The sequence below is a fragment of the Talaromyces amestolkiae genome (assembly GCF_001896365.1).
Source record: "Talaromyces amestolkiae strain CIB chromosome Unknown scaffold4.1, whole genome shotgun sequence".
NCBI classification, from domain to species: Eukaryota; Fungi; Ascomycota; class Eurotiomycetes; order Eurotiales; family Trichocomaceae; genus Talaromyces; species Talaromyces amestolkiae.
The window spans coordinates 1549150-1576307 of NW_024468040.1; the positions used below are offsets into that span (position 1 = coordinate 1549150).

General features: G+C 47.4%; 7 protein-coding genes across 7 annotated transcripts; 4 read left to right on the forward strand and 3 right to left on the reverse strand.

Moving 5' to 3' along the window:
- Window positions 1-699: 699 nt before the first annotated feature.
- BHQ10_003097 (uncharacterized protein) lies at window positions 700-2237 on the forward strand (the record flags this gene model as incomplete). The annotated part of the gene is made up of 3 exons (XM_040875315.1): window positions 700-708; window positions 780-1226; window positions 1287-2237. The coding sequence occupies 3 exons, from the start codon at window positions 700-702 to the stop codon at window positions 2235-2237; spliced, it is 1407 nt and encodes a 468-aa protein (XP_040731601.1).
- Window positions 2238-2502: 265 nt separating this feature from the next.
- BHQ10_003098 (uncharacterized protein) lies at window positions 2503-3894 on the reverse strand (the record flags this gene model as incomplete). Its single annotated transcript, XM_040875316.1, has 1 exon — window positions 2503-3894. The coding sequence occupies one exon, from the start codon at window positions 3892-3894 to the stop codon at window positions 2503-2505; it is 1392 nt and encodes a 463-aa protein (XP_040731602.1).
- Window positions 3895-4373: 479 nt separating this feature from the next.
- BHQ10_003099 (uncharacterized protein) lies at window positions 4374-5527 on the forward strand (the record flags this gene model as incomplete). Its single annotated transcript, XM_040875317.1, has 2 exons — window positions 4374-4652; window positions 4709-5527. 2 exons carry the CDS (start codon window positions 4374-4376, stop codon window positions 5525-5527), a joined length of 1098 nt encoding a protein of 365 aa, XP_040731603.1.
- Window positions 5528-10431: 4904 nt separating this feature from the next.
- Window positions 10432-11358, forward strand: BHQ10_003100 (uncharacterized protein; the record flags this gene model as incomplete). Its single annotated transcript, XM_040875320.1, has 1 exon — window positions 10432-11358. One exon carries the CDS (start codon window positions 10432-10434, stop codon window positions 11356-11358), a length of 927 nt encoding a protein of 308 aa, XP_040731604.1.
- Window positions 11359-12560: 1202 nt separating this feature from the next.
- Window positions 12561-14644, reverse strand: BHQ10_003101 (uncharacterized protein; the record flags this gene model as incomplete). The annotated part of the gene is made up of 4 exons (XM_040875321.1): window positions 12561-13136; window positions 13204-14244; window positions 14303-14384; window positions 14460-14644. 4 exons carry the CDS (start codon window positions 14642-14644, stop codon window positions 12561-12563), a joined length of 1884 nt encoding a protein of 627 aa, XP_040731605.1.
- A 779-nt stretch (window positions 14645-15423) lies between these two features.
- BHQ10_003102 (uncharacterized protein) lies at window positions 15424-19189 on the reverse strand (the record flags this gene model as incomplete). Its single annotated transcript, XM_040875322.1, has 4 exons — window positions 15424-18155; window positions 18240-18640; window positions 18700-19064; window positions 19130-19189. The coding sequence occupies 4 exons, from the start codon at window positions 19187-19189 to the stop codon at window positions 15424-15426; spliced, it is 3558 nt and encodes a 1185-aa protein (XP_040731606.1).
- A 3448-nt stretch (window positions 19190-22637) lies between these two features.
- Window positions 22638-26387, forward strand: BHQ10_003103 (uncharacterized protein; the record flags this gene model as incomplete). The annotated part of the gene is made up of 5 exons (XM_040875323.1): window positions 22638-22901; window positions 23188-23639; window positions 24060-24219; window positions 24277-25222; window positions 25282-26387. The coding sequence occupies 5 exons, from the start codon at window positions 22638-22640 to the stop codon at window positions 26385-26387; spliced, it is 2928 nt and encodes a 975-aa protein (XP_040731607.1).
- Window positions 26388-27158: the final 771 nt, after the last annotated feature.

Genomic DNA, 27158 nt, shown 5'->3' on the forward strand with positions numbered 1-27158 from the left:
ACTTTCCTTGAGCAAGTTGCAGACTTGAATGTAGATCGAATCATGAATTCGAAATGTCACTGAGAAGGAAATTTTAAAAAAAAAAAAAAACTCACCATGTAGAAGTCATAGTCACAATATGTGAACAGACGTCACAGGGTCATATCAAAACAATGATTGGCTCAGCTCAGGTGTGCGATGGCTGTTATCTGATGCAAGGGGTCAAAGAAAGACAGATGAGGATAGAGCAGAGAGATAAAAGATGGGACGGACAGTGTTGACAGCAGTCACCAGGCTGGGCAAGAAGAAAAAAGAAAGAAGAACGAAGAAAGAAGAAATACTCTTAGAAGCCTTATGGTAAGCGCCGCTCTAGGGTTTGTTTTGGCAGTCGCAGAAGGACTAAGCTGGGATCTTGCATCAGTGGATTAGAGGGCACCAATCACAGACCTGGATCGCGTACAAACGGACTCTGATTAGCTGATGTTCGGGTTCAAAGAAAGGCGGCCAGGAAGGCGGTGAGCGCAGGGTCAGTTCTTGCTGACTTTCGCGCGCAAAGCTCAACCATCAGTCAAGTAATTATCAGAGCTGCTTGATCAACAACATCAACGACCTCAAAGATATCCGCTGATCAAGAACTAATAGCCGATACTCTCAGTCGAATTTTTCTTCGAGAGTGACGCCGGTGAATTTGTTCAAGGCTCTTGATTAGTCTTAGTCAAAATGGCTGCTGTAAGTTACCTTCAATACAGCTCACTCCTTCCGACACGATCATTAGCAGTGCCTAACTTGACGTCTCTCAGCCTATTTCTACTATCGCCGAGAGCAAAGAGCTCCGCGGCCTCAACCTCATTGCAGCTCACTCCCACATTCGCGGCCTCGGTGTCGACCCGGATACCTTGCAACCAAGGGCTTCCTCCCAGGGCCTCGTTGGCCAGGAGAAAGCAAGGAAAGCAGCGGCGGTTATTTTGCAGATGGTGAAGGCAGGGGATATCGCTGGACGTGCCGTGTTAATTGCTGGACCTCCCAGCACGGGTAAAACCGCAATCGCCATGGGTATGGCGCAATCACTAGGCGCTGATGTGCCTTTCACCACACTCGCATCTTCAGAAGTTTTCTCGCTGGGAATGTCGAAGACGGAAGCGCTCACTCAGGCATTCCGCAAATCCATTGGCGTGAGAATTAAGGAAGAAAGTGAGATTATTGAGGGTGAGGTAGTGGAGATTCAAATCGACCGCAGTGTTACAGGGGTATGTGAGATCAATCTGACGAAGATAGAGTGAAGGTAGCAATGATGCTGACCAACTCAGGGCAATAAACAAGGAAAACTCACAATCAAGACCACCGACATGGAAACCATCTATGACATGGGCACCAAAATGATCGATTCAATGACTCGCGAACGTGTTATGGCCGGAGACGTAATCTCCATTGATAAGTCCTCGGGCAAAATCACTAAGCTAGGTCGCTCTTATGCGCGTTCCAGAGACTACGATGCTATGGGACCCGACGCCAAATTCGTTCAGACTCCCGAGGGGGAACTTCAAGTACGCAAAGAGATCGTGCACACTGTCAGCCTTCACGAAATCGATGTCATCAACTCGCGTTCGCAAGGCTTCTTGGCTCTCTTCTCAGGTGACACGGGTGAAATCAGAAGTGAAGTTCGAGACCAGATCAACACCAAAGTCGCTGAATGGAAAGAAGAAGGCAAAGCTGAGATAATACCTGGTGTTTTGTTTATTGACGAGGTTCACATGCTCGACATTGAGTGTTACTCGTACATCAACCGAGCCTTGGAAGCGGAGCTGGCTCCAATTGTTATCATGGCCAGCAACCGTGGCAACACACGTATCCGTGGAACCAACTACTCTTCACCACATGGTCTTCCCCTTGACCTGTTAGACCGCGTGTCCATTATCAGCACTCAACCTTACACATCTGATGAAATCAGACAAATATTGGCCATTCGAGCTCAAGAAGAAGAGGTCGACTTGTCACCTGACGCTTTGGCACTCCTCACCAAGATTGGGCAGGAGTCTGGCTTGCGCTATGCCAGCAATATCATTACAACTTCACAGTTGCTTAGTGAAAAGCGAAAAGCCAAAGAAGTCAGTGTCGACGATATTCAACGCAGTTACCGATTGTTTTACGACCCCGCGCGAAGCGTCAAGTTTGTGAGCGAATTTGAGAAGCGATTCATCAACGAGACCGGCGATGTCAGCCTCGCATACACCAATGGCGATGCAATGGAAATATCGTAGAGCAGTTGACCCCTTTCTTTTGTCTTTTTTGAGTATCTTGTGACGGCGTACTTAGAGTGGCGATCCTCTAACAGCGGTTTGGATTTCAAAAGCAGGAATCGATTTCTTTCTAGCGAGGTTTTCTCTCCTGCTGAAGGCTATTTGATGTTTATTAAAATGTATGATATGACAACTTAAGCGCATTAATGGTATTTGAGGCTCGGTCTGGCTGTTTTCAGGAACTGATATCTTCGTTCGTTAATCGTACAGTATCTTCAATATCATATCATGAGAAAGAAGTAACACGGCCCCAATCACTCTCTGAACCCCCTACTTTGCGAAATTCAACCCCCTCTCCAAAATATCCCGCATCGTTCCACGACTGCATCATAGCGCCGTCGTATGGGCCATGCGTCTCTCCTCCATCTCGCGCATCCGACCATCGATATTCCCATAATGAGCCTGAATCTGCTGAGGCTTGTACGTCACCTGCGACTTGATCTTCATCTATCTCAGGCGGATCAACCCAATCTTCACCGGTTTCTCGCCGAAATTGCCGAGTGAGCATCTCCCTTTCTTGATCATATATCTCTATCTGGCCTCTCGTTAAGAGCAGATCAGCTGCGCCGGTTACTTCCTCAATAGCTTTCTTCCGCCTTGTCTCTTCGGGATTTTCTTCTGTCATCTCGACGTCTTCTCCCCCGTTTTCCTTCACTTTCTTGTTTTTGTTCTTCTGCCACTTCGGCTTTTTGCGCAGACCTTTGCCTAATCGCGCTAGAGCCTCGAGAACCGTCTCGCCGCGTTGCATGTGTTTAATAAGTGTGCGTAACAAGTCAGCTGTGATTATACTATCGTTTTGTTTATCGCGTTCTCGGCGCTCATTCTCCCTTTTGTCGGCTGCTTCTTTTGCGCGGCGGATATCCTTCTTCGACAGGCCGTCTAGCCATGTATCGTGAATAGCATCGGGGTCCACTGCTTTTCGGACGAAGTTTCCTGACTCATCGAATCGACCTTCTTCTTGTTCGGCGCGCATATTGAATGCATCGATCAGTGGCGCGTGTGTCTTTTTACCGCCAGCCCCAACTTCTTCGTCCATTCCCTCGTCGACTCGCGCACGCTCTTCCTCGTCAACTTCACTTTCACTTTCACTTTCCACATCTTCTGCATTCTGAGCTTCAGTTGGGTTTGCAAGGTCAACATGGACAGCGCGACCACCGCGCGATCTATTTGCTTGTCCCTCTATTTCCTCGTTTTTCAAAAACCGTACGTTCTTTTTATTTTTTCGGTATGCTTCGTCTTCGCCCATTTCCTCGTCGACCTCCTCTGCAGCCTCATCGGCAAACATATCATCGTCATCACCACCACCTTCTTCTTTTTGTTGTCGTCGCTTAGCTTTGGCTTTGGCTTCAACTCGCGCATCGAATCCCTCGTTTTCACTATCTGATTGATATCCGTCTAGATTGACCGCGTTGCGTCGGACGCCTTGGCCTCGACGACCAATCTCGTCTGCGTCAAGTACGGCATCATCCTCGAGTTCGTCTGGTGCTAGAGCGGAAGGGTTGCGTATATCGAAGCGTGGTTTTTTGGTCGTAGAGGGGCCGTTGATTTCGTCTTCTTCGGTTTGGTGGGTGCGGGCGTAGTCCTCACCGGCGCGTTTTGGGCGCACCGATCTGGACATCTTGCTGACTAGCTTGCAAATTCGTATATGTAGCTGGGGAGTGGTGTGACAAGATCAAAAGCTTGTTCCACCGAGCTGTGGTAGAAAACGAGCAGTCCGGGGACGGAGCGGAAAATCATGGCGGATCAAGTAAGCAGCTCCCCGAGCAATCAGCTTCCTTTTCCACTTGCGTCACCGGTAACTTTTCGGTTTCTCAACACCTCAACTGTTACTCTTCAATACTGTTTTCGCTCTTGTTGAGCTTTACTTCCATCATTTACAAGCATATACAGCTCATCCTTCTCGTATATTGTGATAAATCTCACTTGTACACCATTTGTTGCCACACTGAGCTCCAGACAGCTTCCCCGCATTGATTACTGAGCAGGCGACACACCATAATGGTACCTCATCTATTCTTTAATTTCACCTATATGTTACACCACAATACTAATCTATCTATTTCTCAGTATCGCTCAGGCTTCCTCGATCCAGACGCTATGGAAGGCATTATCGGCGGTGCCATGCGTTACGGAGCTCGTCGATTCGATGAATACTACCGATGCTATCCAGTGGCCATGCTCCCCGGCCCAGAGCGAGAGAACGTCAATCATGGAGGAAAAGTCATCATGCCACCCAGTGCCCTAGATAAATTGACGCGACTACACATTACATATCCTATGTTGTTTGAGCTGCATAATGGCGCCAAGGAGAGAATGACACATGCTGGTGTTTTGGAGTTTATTGCTGAAGAGGGAAAGATATATCTGCCTTTTTGGGTATGCCGCCTCTCTATCGTTACGTAAGATGATATTCACATACTGACTGCTATCAGTTGATGCAAACGCTCCTCCTTGAGCCTGGCGATCTGATCCAGGTCAAATCAACCGACCTTCCGCCTGGTCGATTCATCAAGCTTCAACCACAATCAACATCGTTCCTTGACATCAGCGATCCTAAAGCAGTTTTGGAAAACGCATTCCGAAACTTCTCCTGCCTCACAAAAGGAGACGTGTTCACATTCGCTTACAACGACCAAGTCTATGAAATCGCAGTCCTAGATGCTAAGCCCGAGGGTGACAAGAAAGCTATCTCGGTACTAGAAACAGATCTAGAAGTTGACTTTGCGCCTCCTGTGGGATACGAAGAACCAAAACGTCCCAGTGGTGTAAGCACGCCCGCCCAGGCTGGCACACCTCGTGGCGGTGTGGTGCATTCTCATGGAAGCATGGCTCAGGCCATCAACTACGCAGCTATCGCCCCCGAATCGGACGACGTGACGAAAGGAGCGAAAGCACAGTCATCAAACTTTTTTTCCGGTGGACATCGACTGAATGCCAAGAAAAGCAGCAAAACACCTACCCCACAACCCAATACGCCTGTTGCAGGAAGCTCAACAAATCCTAAACATCCGCCCCCAACACGGAAGACGAACGGCCCACAACCACTACGATTGGGCCCGAATAAGCTTTTCTTTGGCTATGCCATCAAACCAGCTCCAAAGCGTGATGAGGAGGGCAAAGTCATCGAAGAGGCAGACAACAAACCGAAGTTTCAAGGACAAGGTCAGACATTGCGAGCGCGTAAGAAGGGCCTTGGAGGAGATTCCGGCACGCCAACATCGGGAAGTGATGTCGAAGGTCGAAAGCGATAGCTCTTCAGCACTTTTGATCCGTCGATTGTGTCTAGAGCATAAGATCTTTTCTTTTTGGATTTGAGCGTGGGAGGTGGAATGGCGTTCAGGTATTCGTGCATGTTATCTAGACTTGAGTCTGAAATGAAATCGTTTCAATATGGTCCGAATCCTACTATTGTTTCGATGCTTGGTAGGATATGATCTCGTCACCAGCATGCTCGTGCAGCTGTCAGCCTCAGGCGTCGTCTACCTCAAAACCCACTGCATTCGATGTCACAGTAGCCATGACCCGATACGATGGCCTAGCATCGAAACCCGGTTTACGTACTCATGCTTTGTCCTCCACGGATGCGTGGTATCTATCCTGCGATACTCTTCACAGTTCGTGATTATCATCTTTCGAGATCGTCGTTTAAACGTATGCACGATGGATTATCGATAGCTATAGCGACAACTTCCTCCACCCTCTTCCTTGAGTGAACGATGTTTCTCTGGATCAAGATTTGGGCTCAGTTGATTTGAGGCACCTAAACTGTTACAAGTACGCCGTCTGGATTCCATACTGGGCCGTTAGGTAGTTACGATACGTATCAAAATCTTTGGAATATACAAAAAATCGCGATTGGCCTTTCTTTTAATTTTCTTTCCTCTTTACTCCTATGTAGTCCATTGTTTTGCATCCTTCTAACACCCATGACTAGTAAGTGGCCTAGCGATCAAACGTCCAATAAATATGGAGTCCTTCCCCCATGCAGACGCGCGTGAGACGGTTAGGTCAAGTACCTGTATATAATTGTACAGGGTATGAAGTTGATCGGCGTCTAAAGACTTTGCTTCCTGAATCTTAGTCCATAAGATTGTCCTTGTACTCGGCTTTCAGTGAGCTGAATCGAGTTTAGTTGAGAAATTGAGACTGTCTGCTTTCTTGAGTCATCACGTACATATCAAACCTTCAAAACTCACACTTCTTTTTCATACTTTCGTCTTCTGTCCTTGACCAGAGAGCGACAGCATGTTGTCTTGGTAGATAATACATGGCATATACTCGACATCGTCTCAGAGATCTTCTGCAACGGGTGGGTCTCCAGCTGTCAAGTGTACCTTTTACATCATGTGCCTCAGGCTTGCCTTCCTTCCTACATAAGCCACTACATTCAGTGCTCCTAGTACCCATGACCAAATGGCCTAGCGGTTAAACTCTGCCTACTCTTCCTCTTTCTCGTGCACTGTACGCACATTTTCTCAGAGCCACCAGGGTTGAATGGTCAACTTGCAATTATTATCGTACAAGTCATCCGTCCCCTGTTGAGGCATTGAGTGATTGACCCTGCCTACCTGGCTTCTCGCTAGAGAATACTTGCCTAGCATTCTTGCTAGAGAACCTTACACTGAGATCTAGTACGTTGAGAACAACTGGCTAGTTTGCCATTTCGATCATAGGTAATTAGTACATGTACTAAATATTTGGAACTATAAACACGACCGCGGTCGAATCCCACTGGGCCCCCTTTTTTTACTTTTTGTCACGTCCTTTCTCTTGAAGGCCTTGTCACGTATTCTTCGATGGAGCCACTTCATAATTATGATCAGACTTTCATTGATGGTAGACTCATTACGTGCGAACACACATCCGCGGCCTGACCAACCAAGTCAGTTGCAGTTGATAGTAGTCTTCGGATTCGTTTATAAGAAAGTCACCAGCTTCTCCAGGCTACGCATGCCTMAAMAAGCCACAACATACATACTCCCCCGTTTGACTCATGTAAAGGTAATTTGTAATAAATGAACATCATGACAGCACAGAGCTCCCAACCTCCTCGCAGGCTAGACACAGTTCTTCGAGTTGCGGTAAATGTACATTCCTGTTTGGCAAGCACGACAAACACTTCCCGATGTGACTTCCCCCAAGAGTCAAGGACCACCGATTGCTCTTCCTCAGCAACCTAGGTCCAAATAGCGCAGCGGTAAAGAGCTCTGAGATTGACATTGATTCCTGAAGAAGGAATACTGAACGCTGCTCTGAAAGACGAGTACGCTATATGTGAACGGCTAGCCGATGTTGAAATTGATTCTCCCGCGGGGGCCTACTTGGGCTTAGGTTACCTCTAATCTTTGGAAACTATCTCGAGTCTTTTGACTCCCCCCTTTTTTTATACCCGTTCTTTTCATCCTTGCGATGACCCATGAAGTCAGACTTGCGAGGTTATTATCCGGGTAACTGGCAACTGCAGTAAAAGTTCTTACTCCTTGCCACAGCTTCTACATTCAGTAAACTATTTTCTTCATTCCAAGTACGTAAACTTGCCACTACTTGCATTGTATGCAGGTTTGTCAGGAACAAATTTCGCCGCAGTCACGGAACTGGCAGGTGTGTAGTTAATATACATAGTGGAGATATGCGGAGTTTGTTGATTGTGGATTGTGGCGGGTATAGTGGGTAAATATAGTGGGGATGCCTGATATGACAGGCATACCCACTAGTTGGCATATGAGCCTCGATTTCTGTGTCTTTCTCAACATAGGCGGGGTGGCTCAGGGTTCGTGGTTCAGCAACGCCTGACGCAGGACTTTTTATTTCAAGTACTTATGAGACCATAGGCCGAGAATATTAAGTCAGTAATAAAACAATATGCATATAAGGGCGAAAAGTCTCCATTCTTATCTCGCAGAAGGCGACTACATTGGGTGTCATTGACATCGACAAGAACTGAGGCTGGTCTCACCAACCCCGTCCCCCAGCCAGGCGCGGTCGCGAGCTCCTGGAAGCTCCTGAGTTCGAACCGTCCTCTTGCCTCAATTCTTTTTACCCCTTTCTTGCTTCTTCGACTTCCGCGTCTTCTGCTCAAGTTTATGATGTCTCGTACCTGTATGACATTGACCACGTATCAACCAGATCAACGCAGCGTGCAATTTTCTCTTTCAGGGCAGCGATCAGTTCTTCTCTGAAAAGAGAGGCACTCATGGTAGACTGGGCAGACAGTGGCATTGATCAGCGGGTGATTCATAGGCCTGAGTTTCTGTTTTTCCTTCACCACAAGACCGCGGGATGGTCGAACGGTTAGCCTGACGTAGGCTGCAAAGCAGTACTGGATCGTCATTCCGAATCCACATACATACATTGCTGGATTCGTGATCTCGTAACAACAGAGATCTCGCCGCTATGATTTTTTGTCTCTTTCCAGCACCTTCTCTATCTCACAATCCATTTCTTTTTGCATTGTAGGATACATGTTAAATTCAGCAGCTCGTCGACTGGTTTGGCTCGTCGTGTTGTACCGTAGACTAGAGAACGTGAATGGCGACCGACAACAGGTCATACTAGCGATGCTTCAGCCGCCCAAGCGCAGCCAAGCACGGAGTTCGCAAACTCGTGGAAACTCCTGGGTTCGACTCATTCCTTCGCCTCAATTCTTTTTATCCTTCTTGCTTCGTCACTCTTTGGATCTGCACCCATGTGTCATACATGAATGGCGCCAACAACGTATCAACGACGATGAGACTTTCAGAAGAGTGCAATACTGCTCTTCGAATCAGGAAATCGTGGTTTGTAGACTGACACGGTCATTTCAATGGTTATGCTTGTTGGTATATAACCCTCAAAATCTATTTTCTTTCAATCAAAGGACGGTCCAATGGCCTAGCGGGAGGGGGAACCGTCCTGTTGCAGGCTTCCCCCAATGACCCTCCATTGAGAGCCCAGCATCGCGCTTGGGTTCGAGGCCGTCCTTTGTTCATGATGTTCTTTTTTTTTCGTCGCCGTTCGACCATACATGCTATACCCATGTTTTTGGCGTTTTCTTATCTGGCAATTTTCTGTATGATAACGATTGAGTAAAAGCATGCCTGCACGTCAGATGAACTGAAAAGATACTGCTGTATGCTCAGGTACGGTCGCATGTCCAGTGTTGCTACTGTCTTTCTCAACCAACTGATTAGTCACAGATCGCTTATGCCACCTTGTTTTCTTTCCCTCTTAACCAAGACAAGTGGTCATGCATATTGCATGTGTTGAATACTTTCGAAATACTTTCGAAATCATATCGCTCAACTTCAATATAGATTCAGCTACATCAAGGAACTGCGTTGGCGATTCGAGTTGGTGATGTAAGTATGCAATCGCGTCGTGCGTGATGAGCCCTCTCCCGAGAATATAGAACCAGGCATCTTCTCTGTGCTTGTAGCATGACGGTCGGCAAATGGCAAAATTGGATGTAGTCATTGACCAAGAATGCTCTGTAGCATGAAGTCCAACTTGACTGACAGTATCCCTGATCGTAGTCTTGCCAGTGTCGTCTGCAAATTGACTCCCGTACACTCTATGTACTGCAAGAGGCCATGGTCGTCTCATGGTCCTATTTTATGAATTGAAAGTTTCTGGGCCACTGCAATTGACGGGTGTCAACCCAGAGAGAGCGATCGTGGTCGTGTGGTAGCGCGACCTTCTGCCCATGACCCTCCCCTTCCTTTCCCTTCTTGCCAATTCGCAAATGAGGGCTACCTTCATGGCTTCGATCCGCCTTTTTGGTTCACCTGATTTTTCTATTTCTTCTTTTCTCATCTTCCATAATCTGCGCTTTTTCACCATAATCAATTTCATCTGATTCATCGAAGTTGATATTGAGTTGTGCCAAGCCACTTGCATACACTAGCTGCGAGATGTGACGTGCGTATGTGGACCTGTGCGGTACCTCGGCATTCCTGCGGTCAAGGTACCCAAGCCTATCTCAACGCGCACCCGGCAAATGTTGCGGAAAAGAAGTGGATCACTCAATGAGCAAAGCCCATTATCATGGAGCACCTTTGACTTTTTCTTCACCCAGACATCCTGAGCGAACTATTTACAACGGGATCTGCTTGGGTTCAGCTGGCTCGATATAGCATACCCCTATCTGTACTCCCGAGCCTAGCCCGCCAACACAAGAATGTCAGCAACCATTGAAAAGCCTGATCCACTCGCGCCATTCGTTCGTCTTGCGCCCTCGATATACTCTGTCGAGCCGCGGATACAACCTAGAGATGACGACAAAGGGCCATCGACAATCATCCTGCCATTCTGGATGAATGCGCCTCCACGAGCAGCAGTCAAATACGTCGTCAAATATGCCGAGCTTGTGCCCACTGCACGCATCATTTTCTTACTCACTAATACTGAGGACTTTTATAATTCGCGAACTTCGCATCAGCTTCGACTGAAGCCGTTGATTGATATCCTCGTCGCTTCTCAGGGAAACGATGCAGGTGCGTCGGAAAGTGGAGGTGATGGCTCGGCATACATCCATCTCTTCTCCAACGGCGGCGTCTTCGCAACGGCTCAATTACTACAAGCATACAAGGCCGCCACCGGTAAACCACTGCGAGTGTCAAGCATGGTTATTGACAGTGCGCCTGGTAAACCGACGCCGTCACTGTCAATCAAAGCATTTTCGTACGCCTTACCGCAGACAATCATCCTTCGACAGCTCAGCTACGCTCTACTAAGTACGATGATATGGGGTACTTATTTGACAAGAAAGTTCCTAGGCCTGATGTGGAGATTATTCTGGAAACGCCCTGAAAAGACTGATGATGTTATCGTTTATGGCGATGATCCATTGGCATATACGCGAAAGGCAATTCTGGATCCTGATTTCATTGTTGCTGGGACTCCGGCGGAGAAGGTCAAGATGTGTTATATTTACTCAGATACGGATGAGTTGGTGCCTTGGAAAGATGTTGAGGATCATGCAGCTTTGGCATCGAAGCGTAGCAGAATCGTGCATTTGGAAAAGTTCATCGGGACGCCGCATGTTGGTCATATGAGGGTTGATCCGGAGAGGTATTGGGATCTGATAGAAAGGTACCTAGGGTAAACTCGTTTATATCAGTGTTGACTCTGGAGCTATTGATGCCATAGGCTGAGCGAACGCTAGAATAGCGGCAAATATTGGTTTGTGGTGAGGACGTGCTGACAAGTTCATACCTGGTAGTTGCACAGTGACTGAGAAATGCGTTCTATAAGCCCGTTGCCATATAACAAAACATTAACACCTCATGTCAGGTTGAGCATATGACGACCCGTAGCCCTAGCACGAAGATATAACGAGAGAATTGGGACAAGTCAGTAATCTTGTAGCAATCTTACGGAGGGCTATAAGGCTCAATCTGATGCAGGCTTTTCTACATGTGTAAAATCTACATAACGACTCACTGGGCCGTGATACAAGTCTAGGCGCAAGCCAAATTGAAGGATATCAGAGAAGGAACTATCTAGTAATTCACGATGCGCACATCTCATCCTTGCTCTATTTGATTATCTGGAAGCCCACTCTACTCCATAATAGCGGAGTGAAGAATGTCCAAAACCTTGCACAGTACCCCCCCGAAGAACATTCTACAATTCTATTTCCAGGCACATTGACGAAGACGCAGCCGTCGATACTCAAAAACACAGGCCCAACCGTTCCCTTGGAAGTAATGCATAAATCAAAAGTCCGGATGCAATTCGTATCTTCGATTGTTATCATGTAATCAAATATTTGACACAAAAGGCATCCCGGGAGTGATTGATCAACTTCAATCAGACATCCATAGCTGGCATAGTAAGATGCAGACGAAAATACATCTGATGATAAAGCAGGATACGATGTCAATGATCATTTCTGTGAGATTTGGCAGAAGTCATTCCGGTATTGAGACACTGTTTCGTCTCTCAATAGGTGTTGATAGTATAGTTAATGTTGGAGATATAAACATTCAATACCATCCGGAGACCAAGAATATTCTTTCATAGAATTTGCGTTGTCGTTCTTCATCTTATATATTACAGGGAATAGGGGTAATTGGGTATGTCATCCACTTCTATACTGAACTAGTAGGACAATTCTAGAGCATTAATAAAGAAAAAGCTCAGCTTCATTTCTCGCGTCAAGAACGATCTACGTATTTCTTTTGTACTTCAAAGGATAGGAGACCTTCTATTAGTGACTAAGTAATGCGTAATCGTTTGACTATTCTCCCTTTTTCTCAATCAATCAACCCGAATCTACCCTCGTCGAAAGCAAGGGATGAAAAATCAAAGCGAAATATTCTTCGAATGAAAAGCGACATTCTGATAGTGATTGAACTTCTTCCGCTCGTCCTTGTTCTGCATCAAGATGTCTCTCGCCTCCTGTAAGACCCATGGGAAATCCCCTTCTCTCGGCAGAATCTTTAGTTTCTCCTCTACCGAAAGTGTCCTCACATCTATGCCTCTCTTTTCCGCCTCCTCCGTCTCGGGTCTCCAATCCAATCGCTGTGGGGGCACGTTTGCTGTTGAAATTATCCTGATATTTGGATCAACTAACATGAAGTTGACGGCGTGCACGTGTCCCACTTGTGATTTGTCTTTTAATGTGAAGATCATATTGTGCTGTACGGTGTTGGGCCATGCAATCATTTTTCCCTGAGCACATTCAATGTAACCGACGTCCTGCACCGGGGATTCATCATGCCTCAAACCGAAGATTTCTTCAAGCCAAACGGTATCTCCACGCTCGTAATTTAGGTCTTGGAAGGCTCGGGTGTCGGATATTTGCCGAAAATGCATACGAACACTATCGATATTTTGCATCTCAAAAATATAGATTGCCGAGGCGCAGATGTGTTCGTTCTAAGACCCCTTGACGTTAGAATATAACAAAGACAAAAGTAGCAAAGGTTAAGAAATGCAAACGTACAATCTGCCCCTCCATATGCCAGGGAACTTCGAATACCGGTTCATCAGGAGTCGGCTTCATATCTGCTATCCTCAAAAGAACTTGCAATCCTCGATGGCCATACTCCTTCTTCAAGTTCATCATGTCCAATATTCGATGCTTATTCTTCTCTGCAGGAGGCATTTCATCCATTAATTCAGGTGGAATCCCAACTGGTGCAAATTTTCCGGGTTCAGGTTGCACGGCTTTGAACCACTTCCTCCTCCAGGCCCGTAATCTGTCTTCATAGTTACCACGTTCCTCTTGCGGGCTTTCCTCTGGTTTTGGTTCTGTCTTGCCAGGATTCTTCTCCACATACCGAACTTCCTGCAGCTCGATTCGAGCCCGAGGATGAATCGGGCTCTTGATTGGGGTAAGAGACATATTCCACATGGGAATGATCTTGTCTAGTAACTTCTCTAGAATTTGATAGAGTGGTTTATCTCTTGTTGGGTGGATGTTGTTGATATAACTGGCGAAATAAGCAGTCCCATCAGGTCGAAAATAGACATCGGTAGGAAGCCATTGGAACCGTGAGCTATAAGGACGCGGCATGATATCCGAACGTGAGGCAATATTCCAGCTCAATTCTTGGCGCGAAGGGCCAGGGTCTTCGGGCACGGGAATAATCTCTCCCTGTCCCATGCTTGATATGGCATCATCAATACCAATTATACGATCTCGAAGAACCCTTGTTTTGCCGAATACCACTGGGAAGAAGGACGGATGTACATAGTCTGATTCTCTCTCTTCAGTGGCCATCTGATACTCTGGAGCCAGTCCCAATCCCTGCTCAAGTCTAAGAATTGCATTACATAACTCAGTCCGAAATTTCTCGTGCTGAAAGAAATCTGCACAGGATTTGACAACATCAGCGTAGAAGATGTTGATGAAGCCCACCTTTCCGGCGACCTTAGCTTTGAATCTAAGCTCGGCGGTTAGCCACTCAACCATTCTATCCGTCGTTTCTGGGTCTTCTTTCAATTCTTGAGTCCAGCTTTGCACGTAGCATTCATCAAAAATCTGAACAGACTCGTCAATATGTGCGAGTGCCCACAGCTGATATAAATATTGTTCTCACCTTCTCAAACCAATCCTTTATATCCGTAAACTCATTGATTATGCGGAGCATTTTCTTCTCTCGGATTGTCATAACAGGTTGACTGGAAAAAGAAATCAGTTAGGCTGCACATCGACCACTGCTATCGAAGGCCGCATGTAAATCGACTCAAACGCACTCGATATAACCGGCTTCGATATCCCGATCATCCAACACTGTTGGGAACAACGAACGAGTCCTGACTCCATATGCATTCATTGCCTTGGGAGTATAGTCCAGTCGAAGACCAAACCCCGGGAGAGTGAGGCGATCGTCCGGTCGTTGGACCTTGGTTTTGGGGGCGGCTGTGGAAGGGGATTCCATGTCGATTGAAACAATTGAGGTGGCAGATTCAATGGAATCACAGGTTGGTGGTCAAGATGGGGTCTCTCATCAAGAAGATTTCCCTATGTATGTCCCATTCGATGTGCCATGAGAAGAAGGAGAAAGGATGTGAAAGAGCAAGTGGAATAATATCTCAACGAATGGATAAACTTCCCCCACGGATCATTCGGTAACTCTGGAAAGAGCGAGAAGCAGACTCGGACAGAGACTTGCTGACTCTACTCTGATGGTGGTTCATTGGACTGTCTTTCGTAATACCGGAGTGACGTTCCGAACGTCAACATTGCGGCAGATGGAGAGTTTGGACCGGAACTCGATTGCGTGGCCATTAGGACGGAAGAAGCTGCTCTGAGATGTACTCTATTACATTGATATAGAAATAATTCGCGTAGGAGATTATCGAAGTAGTTTTTTTCCCCTTGAGTAAAGTCATGGGTTTGTGAAGAATTGAAGTTGGATAGTTTGTGCTGAGCATTGAAGCTTTCCCATGTCCATCCGGAAAGCCCTAGCCCTGACACCATGACGTACAAGTATCGCTGATAGTATAAGGAAAGAAGATAGACAAATAGTTATCAATTCTTAAGCAATCATTCTCTTCGCATAGACTCATTTCCTCATTCTATGAATACACGTATTTTTTTGTCTAATAACTACCACGCTATGCCAATATGCAAAAAAAGGAAAGAAAATACAGATCGCCGCACTCCCAATTCCAAATTCGTCAACAGTAACAAGAGGAAGTGGAATATGATATACTACTACATACCCTTCTTTTCCGGAAACTCATCCTCCAACTTCAAACGAGCCGTAACATTCATACTCAACAATTCCTGGATCAACAACTTCGCCGCATACGGAATCGTCATTTTGACTACTCCTCTCGACGAGCGACAACGTTGACACCAGTTCTGATAACCCATGAATCCACATTTCTCGCAGATATCGACTTCATGCTTGTCAGAGGATAACATGAGACGCTCAAGAAGGAGCTGACTTGTGCCGTAGGCAATCAAACAATCTCGCTCCATCTCTCCGAGACGTAGACCACCGTCTCGGGAACGACCTTCGGTTGGTTGGCGGGTTAGAGTGGCGCGTGGTCCAGTGGAACGAGAATGCATCTTGTCTTGGACCATGTGTTTCAATTTCTGATAGTAAATGGGACCCGTAAAGACGTAGAATGGTAGAGGCTCGCCTGTGATTCCAGATGTTAGGTAATCTTTGCCACCGTAACTGAATCCCTTGTCCACCAGAATAGCAGACATTTGCTCGACAGGGCTACCGCCGAAGGCTGTCCCGTAGCCGTGTTGGCCTGAGAGAACGCCAGCTTTGCCTGCTACGAGCTCTAGCAATTTTCCAACTGTCATTCGAGACGGGAAACCGTGAGGGTTCATGATGATGTCAGGCACAATACCCTGGTCAGTGAATGGCATGTCCGCCTGCTCGGCAATGATACCGACGACACCTTTCTGTCCGTGACGAGAAGAGAACTTGTCTCCCACTTCAGGTCGACGTGTTTGACGTGTCTGAACCTTGTAGATCTTGCTCTCTCCTTCAGTGACCGAGACCATGACTTTGTCAATGTAACTTGGGTCAGGCAGTTTGTAAGTCATGGGTGCTGGGTTATAGTCTGGTGGTCTGCCCATATCCGATCCCGTGATGCCAGCCGAAAACGCGGCGGCAGGAACTTCCTTGTTGATATACACTTGACCATGGCTAACTACCTCGCCCACTGCAGCCAACCCATCACTGTCTAGAAGAGAATGCTTTGTAATCGGCACTCCTCCTTCGCCAATTTCGGGTCCCCGAAGTCTATCTTCTGATCCATTCGGATAGCTCTTCAGGTTAGCCACGTACTTGCGGAAAACCTGACAACGACCAAAGCCTCTATCAACAGAGCCCTTGTTCAACACGAGGGCATCTTCAATATCGTAACCTGAATAACTCATCACGGCAACAGTTGCATTTTGACCCGCAGGAAGTTGATCATACTTGATAAGTTCGATGGTGCGTGTTTTGACCATCGGCTTTTGAGGATACACCATCAGATAGAGAAGCGAGTCTATCCGCAAGAACTGATTGGATGCAATAGCGCCAATGGCTTGTTTACCCATAGCACATTGGTAAGTGTTACGCGGCGACTGGTTGTGATGTGGGTATGGAATGAGACCAGCGACAGCTCCAAGAATAGTGAAGGGCTCAATTTCGAGATGTGTGGTTATGTCGATAACGTCTTTTTCGTAAATAGCAATATTCGAGTCATTCTCCTCGTTCACATCCAAGTATTCGACTAGGCCTTGAGCAAGGAAATCGTCGAACTGCATCGAGCCATCCCGTAGTTTCTCCAGATGACCAGATTTGACTAGAGGTTTGCCATTCTCAACGACGATGAGTGGCCGGCAAATTCGTCCATCGTCAGTGGCGATGTGCACTGCACGTTGATGGTGGTTGATATAGATGCTCACGAACTCAGAAATGCGGCCCATCCGTCGCAGTCGTCGGAAAGCGTTCAAGAAGTATTTGGGCCGCCGAGTCAGAGCTATCGGTGTACCGTTCATGGAAATGATATAAGCTCCAAGACCATAAATTTCTTTACCACTTAGCGTGGTTATGTCCTCGGCCCCTAACATGAACACCAGCTTTGACACTGGACCCTCTTCGTCGTTTGTTGTAATGTGTGTCATGAGCGCCAAATTCTTGACTAGACCACATGCTTCACCTTCTGGGGTATCAGACGGACAAAGCATGCCGAATTGTGAAGGTTGTAGAGCACGAGGACCACTGACTTTTCGTGTCTTCTCGAACTGACTGGAAATACGGGTCATCATACCCAGGGCTGCAATATAACTGAGTCGGCTCAAAACGTGGGTCACACCAGCACGTTCCATTCTGAAACGCTTAAGACTCCAATTTCCAGTTGAAATAGCTCTGTTCATTCCGTGGGTGATGTGGTTTCCATGCAGCGTGACGACGCTCATAGCATCAAAGATTTCGCGACGCCTCTTGCCTAGCACTTTGGTGATGTTCATTTTGATGTCGAATTGAAATTTCTTAAATAAATCTTCGAATAAAAGGGCGAGAAGTTGTCCAGCAAGTTCCAGTCGTTTGTTTCCTACGTAATCTCGATCGTCGACCATATCAGAATCGTGCTTGGCCATCAGCACACGCCTTGCCATGTTGGCCACGTAGATGGCCTTGGGTCTAAAATCCATATCGGTGACCTCCACATGCGAGATAATGACAGATGAGATGGCCTCAATAGCCTCCTCGGTGTGGGTTTTCTTATATCCGCCAACCTTGCCTCGATTGATCTTGATCTTGGAACCGATCCAGTCAAGAGCCTGCTGCTGTGTAAAAACGTTTTGTTTGATAGCTTCCTCGAAGTTGATGGCAAAGTCTTCTTGGTAGACATCATCAATACCGGCCACGAGGAGCATCATCTCCTTGTCAGAATGAACACCCATTGCTTTGAGGACAATCACCAACGGCACGTCTTCACTTAAAACGTTGTGTTTGAGATATAGGCGATCCTTTTTGAGAATAATGTAACTTTTTGATTTCCTCTCATTGGACGAACTAGTGACGGAGGCTTGAACGATTTCTTTCTTCGGATCCGTTTCGACAATGATACGATTCTTGCTGAGCTGCTCCTGGACCAAGATGACCTTCTCTGTGCCGTTGACGATGAAGTAACCGCCTGGATCAAGTGGACATTCGTTGAGCAGGTGCATTTCGTTGGGTTTCTTGTTCGACAGGACACATTTTGAACTCCTCAGCATAATAGGCATGCGACCGATGGGTACACGGCGTTGTGTGACTTTATCCTTTCCACGCTTGTATGTGAAATCCACGAAAATCGGGGCGGCGTAGGTCATATCCCGCAATCGGCACTCGTTTGGGGTAACGGTCGAGTCAGACTCCACGCTATCCTTGGGCTCATCGCTTCTGCGAGGACTTCCAACGTAGATATCGGTGAACCTGCAAGCCGAAGTTTATTAGAACAATACCTACTGCTGGTATACAAATGCCAAGCTTACTTGAGGAAAAATGCGGAATCCGCATCGCTGTATATCGTCGAACTTGCCTCCACGATTTTCTTGAGTTGGACCTCAATAAAGTAATTGTAGGAATCGATATGCTGCTTCACTAGACCCTTGACTTTCAAAAATGCCGGCAGCAAGTTCCACTTATCTCGTGCAGTATTGATAGGATCCGTCAATGACTTGTTATAGTAGAATGGTTCCAGCAGCGCGTCGAATGGGTCGGCTCTGCGGTTTTTGGCGGCGACGTGGGCATGATCCTCTTTGTGAGGATCTTGCGCGTGGCTTTGTGCCTTTGCAGCCAGTGGAGTTGACTTCTCGGCGACATTATTGACGGTCGTCTTCGCGACTGGCACCGACTTCTGCAAAATATGTCAGCTACTGGCACGATAAGAAAATGAGTCAAAGGTCAAGCTTTGGTTCTTACCACAGACGGTCGTGCAGTCGGTCTTGCAGTAGGCTGCGGCCGCTTGCGCGGGGGAGGCATGTTGTACAACTGTCTGACCCTCAGACCAGAAAGTTCTGTAAGATTGAGAGTCACAGGTAGTTCACGACGTAGAAATTGAGCTTTCCTAGTACGGACTTTTCTTTTTCTTTGGAGAGGGGCCGCGCCGGAGGTAATTTTTGCGGGACGATTAGCTAATCACTAGAGCTCGGAGCTTGCTTAGCGTCGATTAGCTTATCGCCGCTGATGCCTGAGGCTCCGTAAATACCTGAGGAACAAACACCCTCACAGCAAAAGCAATTTCCACAAGACTGACTCGTCTATGATCGACAGAACTACATTCGCTACGCATCTCCTCTGTGAATGGATTGTACACTTCATCGTCGTCGTGTCTGCTTTTGACAGGCTACTTGCAAACTGTGGGGTTAGCGCCGATAGAATTGATTTTGATTGCCGAAGCTGATATGGTTTGCGAGCGAGGTAATTGCACTGTATGCGATTGATCGAGTACCAGCCTTTAGAAGACCCTTTCTCACTGTTAGTCCAACGAACTCATGCGAGTCATAGATAGCATTTGTCGGAACTTTGAAAAACTCCCAAATTGCTTGCTGGCGGACGCAGTGAAACGTAGGTGGATGAGGGGCACCCAATGGGACCAATCAGGACTGTCACATAACGAGTGCATAATGATCAATAATTTTATCAATTGACGAATCCCAGGTAGTTTTAGTCGTGGGTAGTGAGTCTCTGAGACTCTGACAACCTCACTCGGAATGGTGCAATCTTAGCGTCCGTATAAGCGCTGGACCATAGAACCGCGATGCGACTTTGATGGATCATTGGGCGAGACTCCATGCTCGATTAAGTATGGCCGACGATCAGCATATCACAATCCTCATTCCATGAGGTTGGTACATACGTGCCATAAAGTAAACTGGGGAGTAGACTGCTCAATTCTCGAGACAATCCACGGTTGCTGATCAAAGAACGAGTAGAGTTTACAGTCAATGTCAATCGTGGGTAAGAACACGGTCAAATCAGTTTCATCTGTGCGGTGGACTATGGCACAGAGACAGCGCACTTAGAAATAAAATGATGAGATGAAATACTGAAAGAAAGTATCCAGTCAAGAGGAAGTGTGGATAAGCATGGTAACTGGCATAGCATTATAGTTGACTAGTTGATGCTTGGATGAAAGGTGTCTCTGGTTAAAATAAACGGACGAAATGCGCAAAGAGATAGCCATGAAAAGCGCATAGTATCCCTGTCTGATATTTCAATCCCAATATAACAAGTAGACATATAAAGCCCAAGAAATGCAAAACGATGATGACAACCACGCCCTTCGGACTAGCATAACCTATATACTTAATGGTAACCTTGAGCTAGTCTTAGAATGCGCAGCCATCTTGCCTTTGTTGATCAGAGATTGTGTAGCAAAACTGCTACAAGATGAACATTGCTTCCGCTGTGACGAGATGAATACTGTGGTAGTAATCAAGACGTGCATTTTCGAGATACTCCATTCAAAGGAGTAGGATAGAGTCTACACCGCTTCCTCGACATAAACCAATGGCGTCAGACATGCCTGGTGGAGCCTCAAAGAACCCCTTCCACAGCCAATCAGATCAACCAAATAGGGAGTTAGCCCTAAGTCACTTGACAGAAATGCACACTCTGGCCTGCACGTAGACTACTGCTGGCCAACATACTATGTATATGTACTACTACTACTACTCTCTCTACACTGGCAACTGGCGAGAAGAAATAGCAGCAGTGGACGTGGCAAGAGTGGAGCGGTTAGCTGTGGATCAGGCCGAGTGCTACTGTGCCATAGGCTCTCCGTTGAGGTAAGGTTAAGGCCCGCTMCCCGCCACTCCTCTCAGATTCTGTCCATGGGTAAGTAAATCTCTAGGATGCCAGCAGAATGCATGCAGAAGCCAGCACTGTGGTTCTCCTGCAAGACGTCTGCAGCCAAAGAAACCCTGCTTCTAGAAAGATTTGGATCTTTTTAATCACACTGGTACCCCAGCCGGTCAAACCCATCCTACCGCGAAACTCATTGAGACTCCATGATGAAGCTAGGCACTTAGATGTCAACACGTACTAACTAAAAAGTTCATGGTGGCCGCATCGGGGCAGAATGTATGTGCTAACAGTAGTGCGGACGGAGGACGGGCTCATGATGGAACTAGTTTCGACGTGTTTAGCTATATTAGACTTGTCAACCTGAAACACGTTGGCAATGCCAGCTCCGGTCGTCGGATTGCATTATTCATTCGTAGTATTAGTCTACTGACTACGAAGTTTATAGTATGCAGCCAGTTCGGCGAGGCAAAGGTCGATTGGGCCTCCCCGCCTCGCCGGAGAGTTACCGCCATTACTACATAGTATGTACATAGTAGTTAACGCTTGGCTAGCATTCGCTAGTTACTAAATTGGACTGCAGTGACCAGTCTAGAGTGTATTAGTTAACAATTAGTGTTGGTGGGATTAGTGAGATTAGATTAGCAATTGCTCGCTACTTAACTTAGTCTCGCCGCTCCGTCCCTCACTTACTCCTCTTTCTTTTCTTTTCGTCCGCTCGTCGAATCTCTTGTACAATATACTGTATCAATTTCCATAGTTTATTTTCCTCTTCTGACCGGTGACCGTGGTCGACCGTGTCTGTTCTTTCTCCAGACTTCGCACTAAAGTCCACTGTCGTTGTTGTTGAGGCCGAACTCCTCATCTGTAGCCGAACCCCGTCCATCTCGAAAATCCGCCGGTATCACTCCCTCGATTGTTTTCGTCTCTGCGCAATAAGGTGCTTCAGGGAAAAACGGAACAGTCGGTTTATCCGTGTTCGAGGCATCTCCGATATGCGATTTTCGTCCTCTGTCGTTGTCGAGTTCGTTCTAGGGTGATCCTGTAGTTAGTGCCTGGCGGTTGAATAGTCGGGCCATCTGATGTGAGTCCCCTCGTCCTGTTTCACCAGCCGGGCTAGATCAGAAGAGCGCAAAAGCAAGAGAAATAAGTACCGAAACAGTATTATTCGTTTTGCGCACGAAGATCAAAGCTATGTTTTTGAAGCCGAGATAAAATGTCATTCTCGTTTGGCCCCTCAGCAGCCTGCAAGACCCCTCCCCTCCTTCCTTGCGTTGCTGTCCCTGCCCCAAGACCCGCGAAAAAGGCCCACGGCACACCGCCAACTGATAGCGCCTCCCGCCCCTCTCCCCAGCCATTCACTCACTGCTTCAATAGCACGCCAGTCACACAAATTCCCTTCGTTCTTTACCACTCGCTCGCTTATCCACTCACTTGTTGCATATTGCCTGTGTATATTTGTCATATTTTGTTAATCCCTACTTCTCATTGTGTCTCATTGTGCTCTTCAGCTTGCATCCACTGAGCGGTTGAATCTGTTGTCCCTCTCCAATTTGCTGACATGTCCGCTGCCCCTGTATAGCTTCTTTCTTCTCCTGTCTGTACGATTACGAGCCCCTCAACCATGGCTTTCAAACCCGGCTTCAGTGACCGACTGGACGAGCTGCGTTTTCCATCGCCTCGGTCGCCTCCAGTCGACGCTCCGTTCGCGTCTCATACCCCCCTCTCTCCTCCTGCTAGCATGATGTCGGCCTTTTCGCGTCCTACCACCGACGTTCGCGCCAACCTTCAACGCCGATTCACAACCGATGCCGGGAAATTGTCATCTTGGAACTTCCTGAACCAGCAACCCACGCCTCCTGCTGAATCGATGGATTTGTTGTCTTCGGTGAGCTTCCCGTTCGCCTGTTTGCATTCTCTGCTTTGTTGTGGTTTATGTGGTGTTGTCGGCTAGGTGGAGGCACAACTGGGTTTGGGTCGGACAAACATAGTGTCTTGAAGAGATTCCATTGCCACTTGCAGCTTCAACTGCCCAATTGTCTTGCTCTGCGTTTATTATGGTTGTGAGAAAAAGTTGACTGACAGTCTGGCTTTTAGGCAACCCATATTCACAAATCACAATTGGTTAGTTGCTCGCCTGGATTCTCTGTGTCTTTGTACTGACCTTCATACAGATCGAAAAGAAGCGGCAGCATATTGAGTACATGCGCGAGCAGAGAAAACGATTCGAGGCTGATATGAAATTGCTGGACTTGCAACACGAAAGAGAGAGGCAGGAAATAGACCAATTAGCTCGCGACCTTGCGCATGCAGGTCTATCTGGCCCAGTCAGCGAGCCAACAACACCACCAGAATATCGAGATGGTGGTTTCCCTTCAGCTTTTGCTCGTCCCTCTCGCTTCTCTACCTCTAGTGTCACGTCATCTCCTGGTATCTTTAACATTTTCTCGCCTTCACAGGTTACCTCACCTCCACCAGCCTCCCATACTAGGAATGGTGGTGCCACTGCCACTGCCACTGCAAACAACCATCGTTTCTCTGTCCAGTCGGTTCCTGGTTCGAGACGTAATTCTGAAGAGGAGGAATATTTTCCAGAGTCGGTGGCTTCTTACAGGCCAGGCCCTTCGTGAGTTCCTCCCCCTTCAGTGTTCCCCCAATCACACAACACCATCCTTCTGCCCTTGTGTATATCTCAGCGCACGATGGCTCTGTTCACATGACCCATTTAAATTTCCAATTTTGCCGCAGCAGATCTTTTGAATCAAGCACAATAGGGCCTCTGACTACCATTGTGACTTTGCAATCAATGGCAGAGGCTAGTCAGACTTGGCTATAAATACGTCCTCGACCCCGCTCCCTTCTCACCTTTTTACCTCTTCTCACCTCTCACGTTTCCCCCCATCTCACTCGTTTTCTCTGTCCCTCGCTTTTCTACACTCTTTACATTGGACTAACATCATTTTGCAATCATCAGCATACATCGTTATTCTATGCCCACAACGAGCCTAGCTGCTCAACTGAAATCTGTTACAGCGAGTTATAACAGCCCAGCAATGGAGCCGTTCAACGCTGCTCGACTCCTGTTTGGAGACGAGAAAGGCGGTCCCAAGGACGAGGATCGTCTGCCTACGCCCGATATCAAGAGTTATCTGAAAATGACTGACCCTGATGACAAGTTTCCTACTCTTTCCCACAATTCAGGAGTGGTAAGTTGTTTTGTCTCAAATCACTTCCAAGAGTCTAAGCTGATAGCGAAACCCCAGCTTTCTGCAAACTCTGATGCGCTTGATTTGGCCAACTCTCGCACCCCAGAGCCTTGGAACTCGCACCACAATCGCTACCGATCCATGCCTCAGGGCGATCTGAACATGTTCCGTTCGGACAACCAATTCGGAAATCCTTTGGGAAGCGACACAGCTTCAACACCTCGTCATGTCGCTCGTCACTCAGTGGAGCTGAATATGTACCTAGGCAAACAGGAACCAACAACTCCAACTGCTAGTTCGTCTGCTCGACCAGCGTCCCTGCAGCCATCTTATTCCACCAACGACCTGCCCACTGTCAAAGGGAATGGCTTCGGCAGCAGTGCTATCACACCTCCGAGAACTCATGCTGAGCAATTTCACCAGCACAATGCTAGCTTGGGTCGTATCCCTGCAGGTGTCACTCGCTCAGCCAAAGAATCCCCCGAGCGCGAGGATTCTATTCTTGTATCCAACGGTGGCCCACAGTCGGGGCTCCAGGCAACCGCTACTCCTTTCGGACCCCAGTTGGCTTCGGTCGCAAGCCCTTCTCATGCTGGGCAGAATGGTTCTTCTGGTCTTAGCAACTTCCAACAGCAAGGGCAGTTCTACCCCTACACTGTTCAGCCCTATATGAACAATGGCATGGCTGTTAATGGTGGGGCAAATCAGAATTTCGGCGCTCAGGGTCCCTATTCTGGATTCAATCAGAACGGTATGTTCCAGCTACCAAGAGCTGCGGCACGTCCCAACAACGCTGCACTCAGCCGCAGCGGTGAGAGTGAGGCTCAGCAGGTTTCGCGCTTCAACAACCTTCCCTTGGAGCAGTACAGGGGTGAACTCTACGGTCTGTGCAAAGATCAGCACGGTTGTCGATATCTTCAGCGCAAACTTGAAGAGCGCAATGCGGAGCATGTCCAGATGATCTTCGAGGAAACCCATATGCACGTGGTCGAATTAATGACTGGTTCGTACCACCTTACCTTTTATATCAGTTGCTTATACTAACTTGTCTGGCTTTCACAGATCCTTTTGGCAATTACTTGTGCCAGAAGCTCCTAGAATACTCGAACGATGATCAGCGTACTCGCCTAATTCATAATGCCGCACCCCAGCTGGTCCCTATCGCGCTCAATCAACACGGTACTCGAGCACTTCAAAAGATGATCGAGTTTGTCTCCACCCAGCAGCAAATTCGGATGGTTATCGACGCTTTGCGTGGTCACGTCGTGGACCTAGTTCAAGACCTCAATGGAAATCACGTCATTCAGAAATGTCTCAACCGCTTGTCCGCCGAAGATGCTCAGTTCATTTACGATGCTGTGGGTGCTCATTGTGTTATCGTCGGTACTCATCGCCACGGATGCTGCGTCTTGCAACGATGCATTGATCACGCTTCCGGAGAGCAACGTGCCCGTTTGATCGCACAGATCACCTCAAATGCTTTCTCGTTGGTCCAGGATCCTTTTGGAAACTACGTTGTTCAGTACATACTTGATCTTTCTGAGCCTCACTTCACCGACCCATTGTGCCAGAGCTTCTTGGGCAACATTCCACCTTTGTCAAAGCAAAAGTTCAGTTCCAACGTTATCGAGAAATGCCTGCGCACTGCCGAGTACCCCATGCGCCGTCGCATGATTGACGAAATTCTTGTGCCCCGTGAGCTCGACCTAATGCTCCGTGACTCATATGCGAATTACGTGGTTCAGACTGCTATGGACTTCGCTGACGCTGATAATCGCAACCGCATCATCGAGGCCGTGCGTCCTATTTTGCCTTCGATCCGCCAGACTCCCCACGGACGCCGTATTGCTGGCAAGATTGCAGGAGCTGAATCTTCTGGACGCACCAGCGCCAACCCTAGCGGACAGGCGACTCCCAATGATATGACCTCTGGCCAGCTCCCTGCGTCCATGCAGATACCTCCTAAGTCTTTCATGCAGTCACCCCAGAGCTCCTTCAACGGCAATGGAACTGCTACCCAACAGTTCAATCCTCAACAGCCACATGTGCCTTCGGCCAACAACTTCAACGGCGGACCTCCATCTGAGGTTTCAAACTTCCCCCACGTTCCCAACCAGGGCCTTCCTCAGAGCCAAACTTATGGCAACGTTGGCAATGGCTTCTACTAAGTTGATCTCTTTTCGACAAATGCATCATCTTCACTCACCTTCCGTACAGTACACGGACTTTGTATTTTACTTGAGACGATGCCACGATATTATGAACTTACGGCCCTACACATGAACATGCGTCGACACTAGGGATTTTGGACAGAAAAGATTTTGATACCTAGACGCAGATCATCTCTTCTGATGTCGTCTCTGCGATTTCATGGTTGATGTAATTTCTCAAGATCCTTCATCATACAAGACGCATACTTGTACAACCTGTTTATTCTCCCCATTCTGCATGTGCGTGAGTTATCTCTTGCAAATAGAAGTAGGCTCATCCGAGGCCTCAACGATACTCTATCACATGTGCTGTTTTATCTGATCCGGTTTATTTTCCTTCGTCTCTGTTTCTTGCTATGTTCTTCATCCTTTGCTTGGTTTTTTATTCAATGGCATTGAGAAATGTATCTATTCTAGAATAGAGATCTTCCMAAGCCGATATTGTACACTTGTCTTTGTCTTCTTGTCTATCCGATTCTCTTCCTTCCGGCTAGCTTAGATAAATGTATTCATACTTTAGGGAGCTTCAGAAACTCTAATCATAGCCTGTAAAGATAAACACAAATCCTCGGCGCAGTCGGGTGTTGAGCCTACTTGTATAGATTTTCTGACGTGCATATTTCTTACATCTGATATATGATGAAAATGTCCACTGGAGTGAAGTGATAAGATAAGCCTGCGTGCACGGACCAGGGACATCATCTTGGTCGCCGCGGTAAATATTTACCT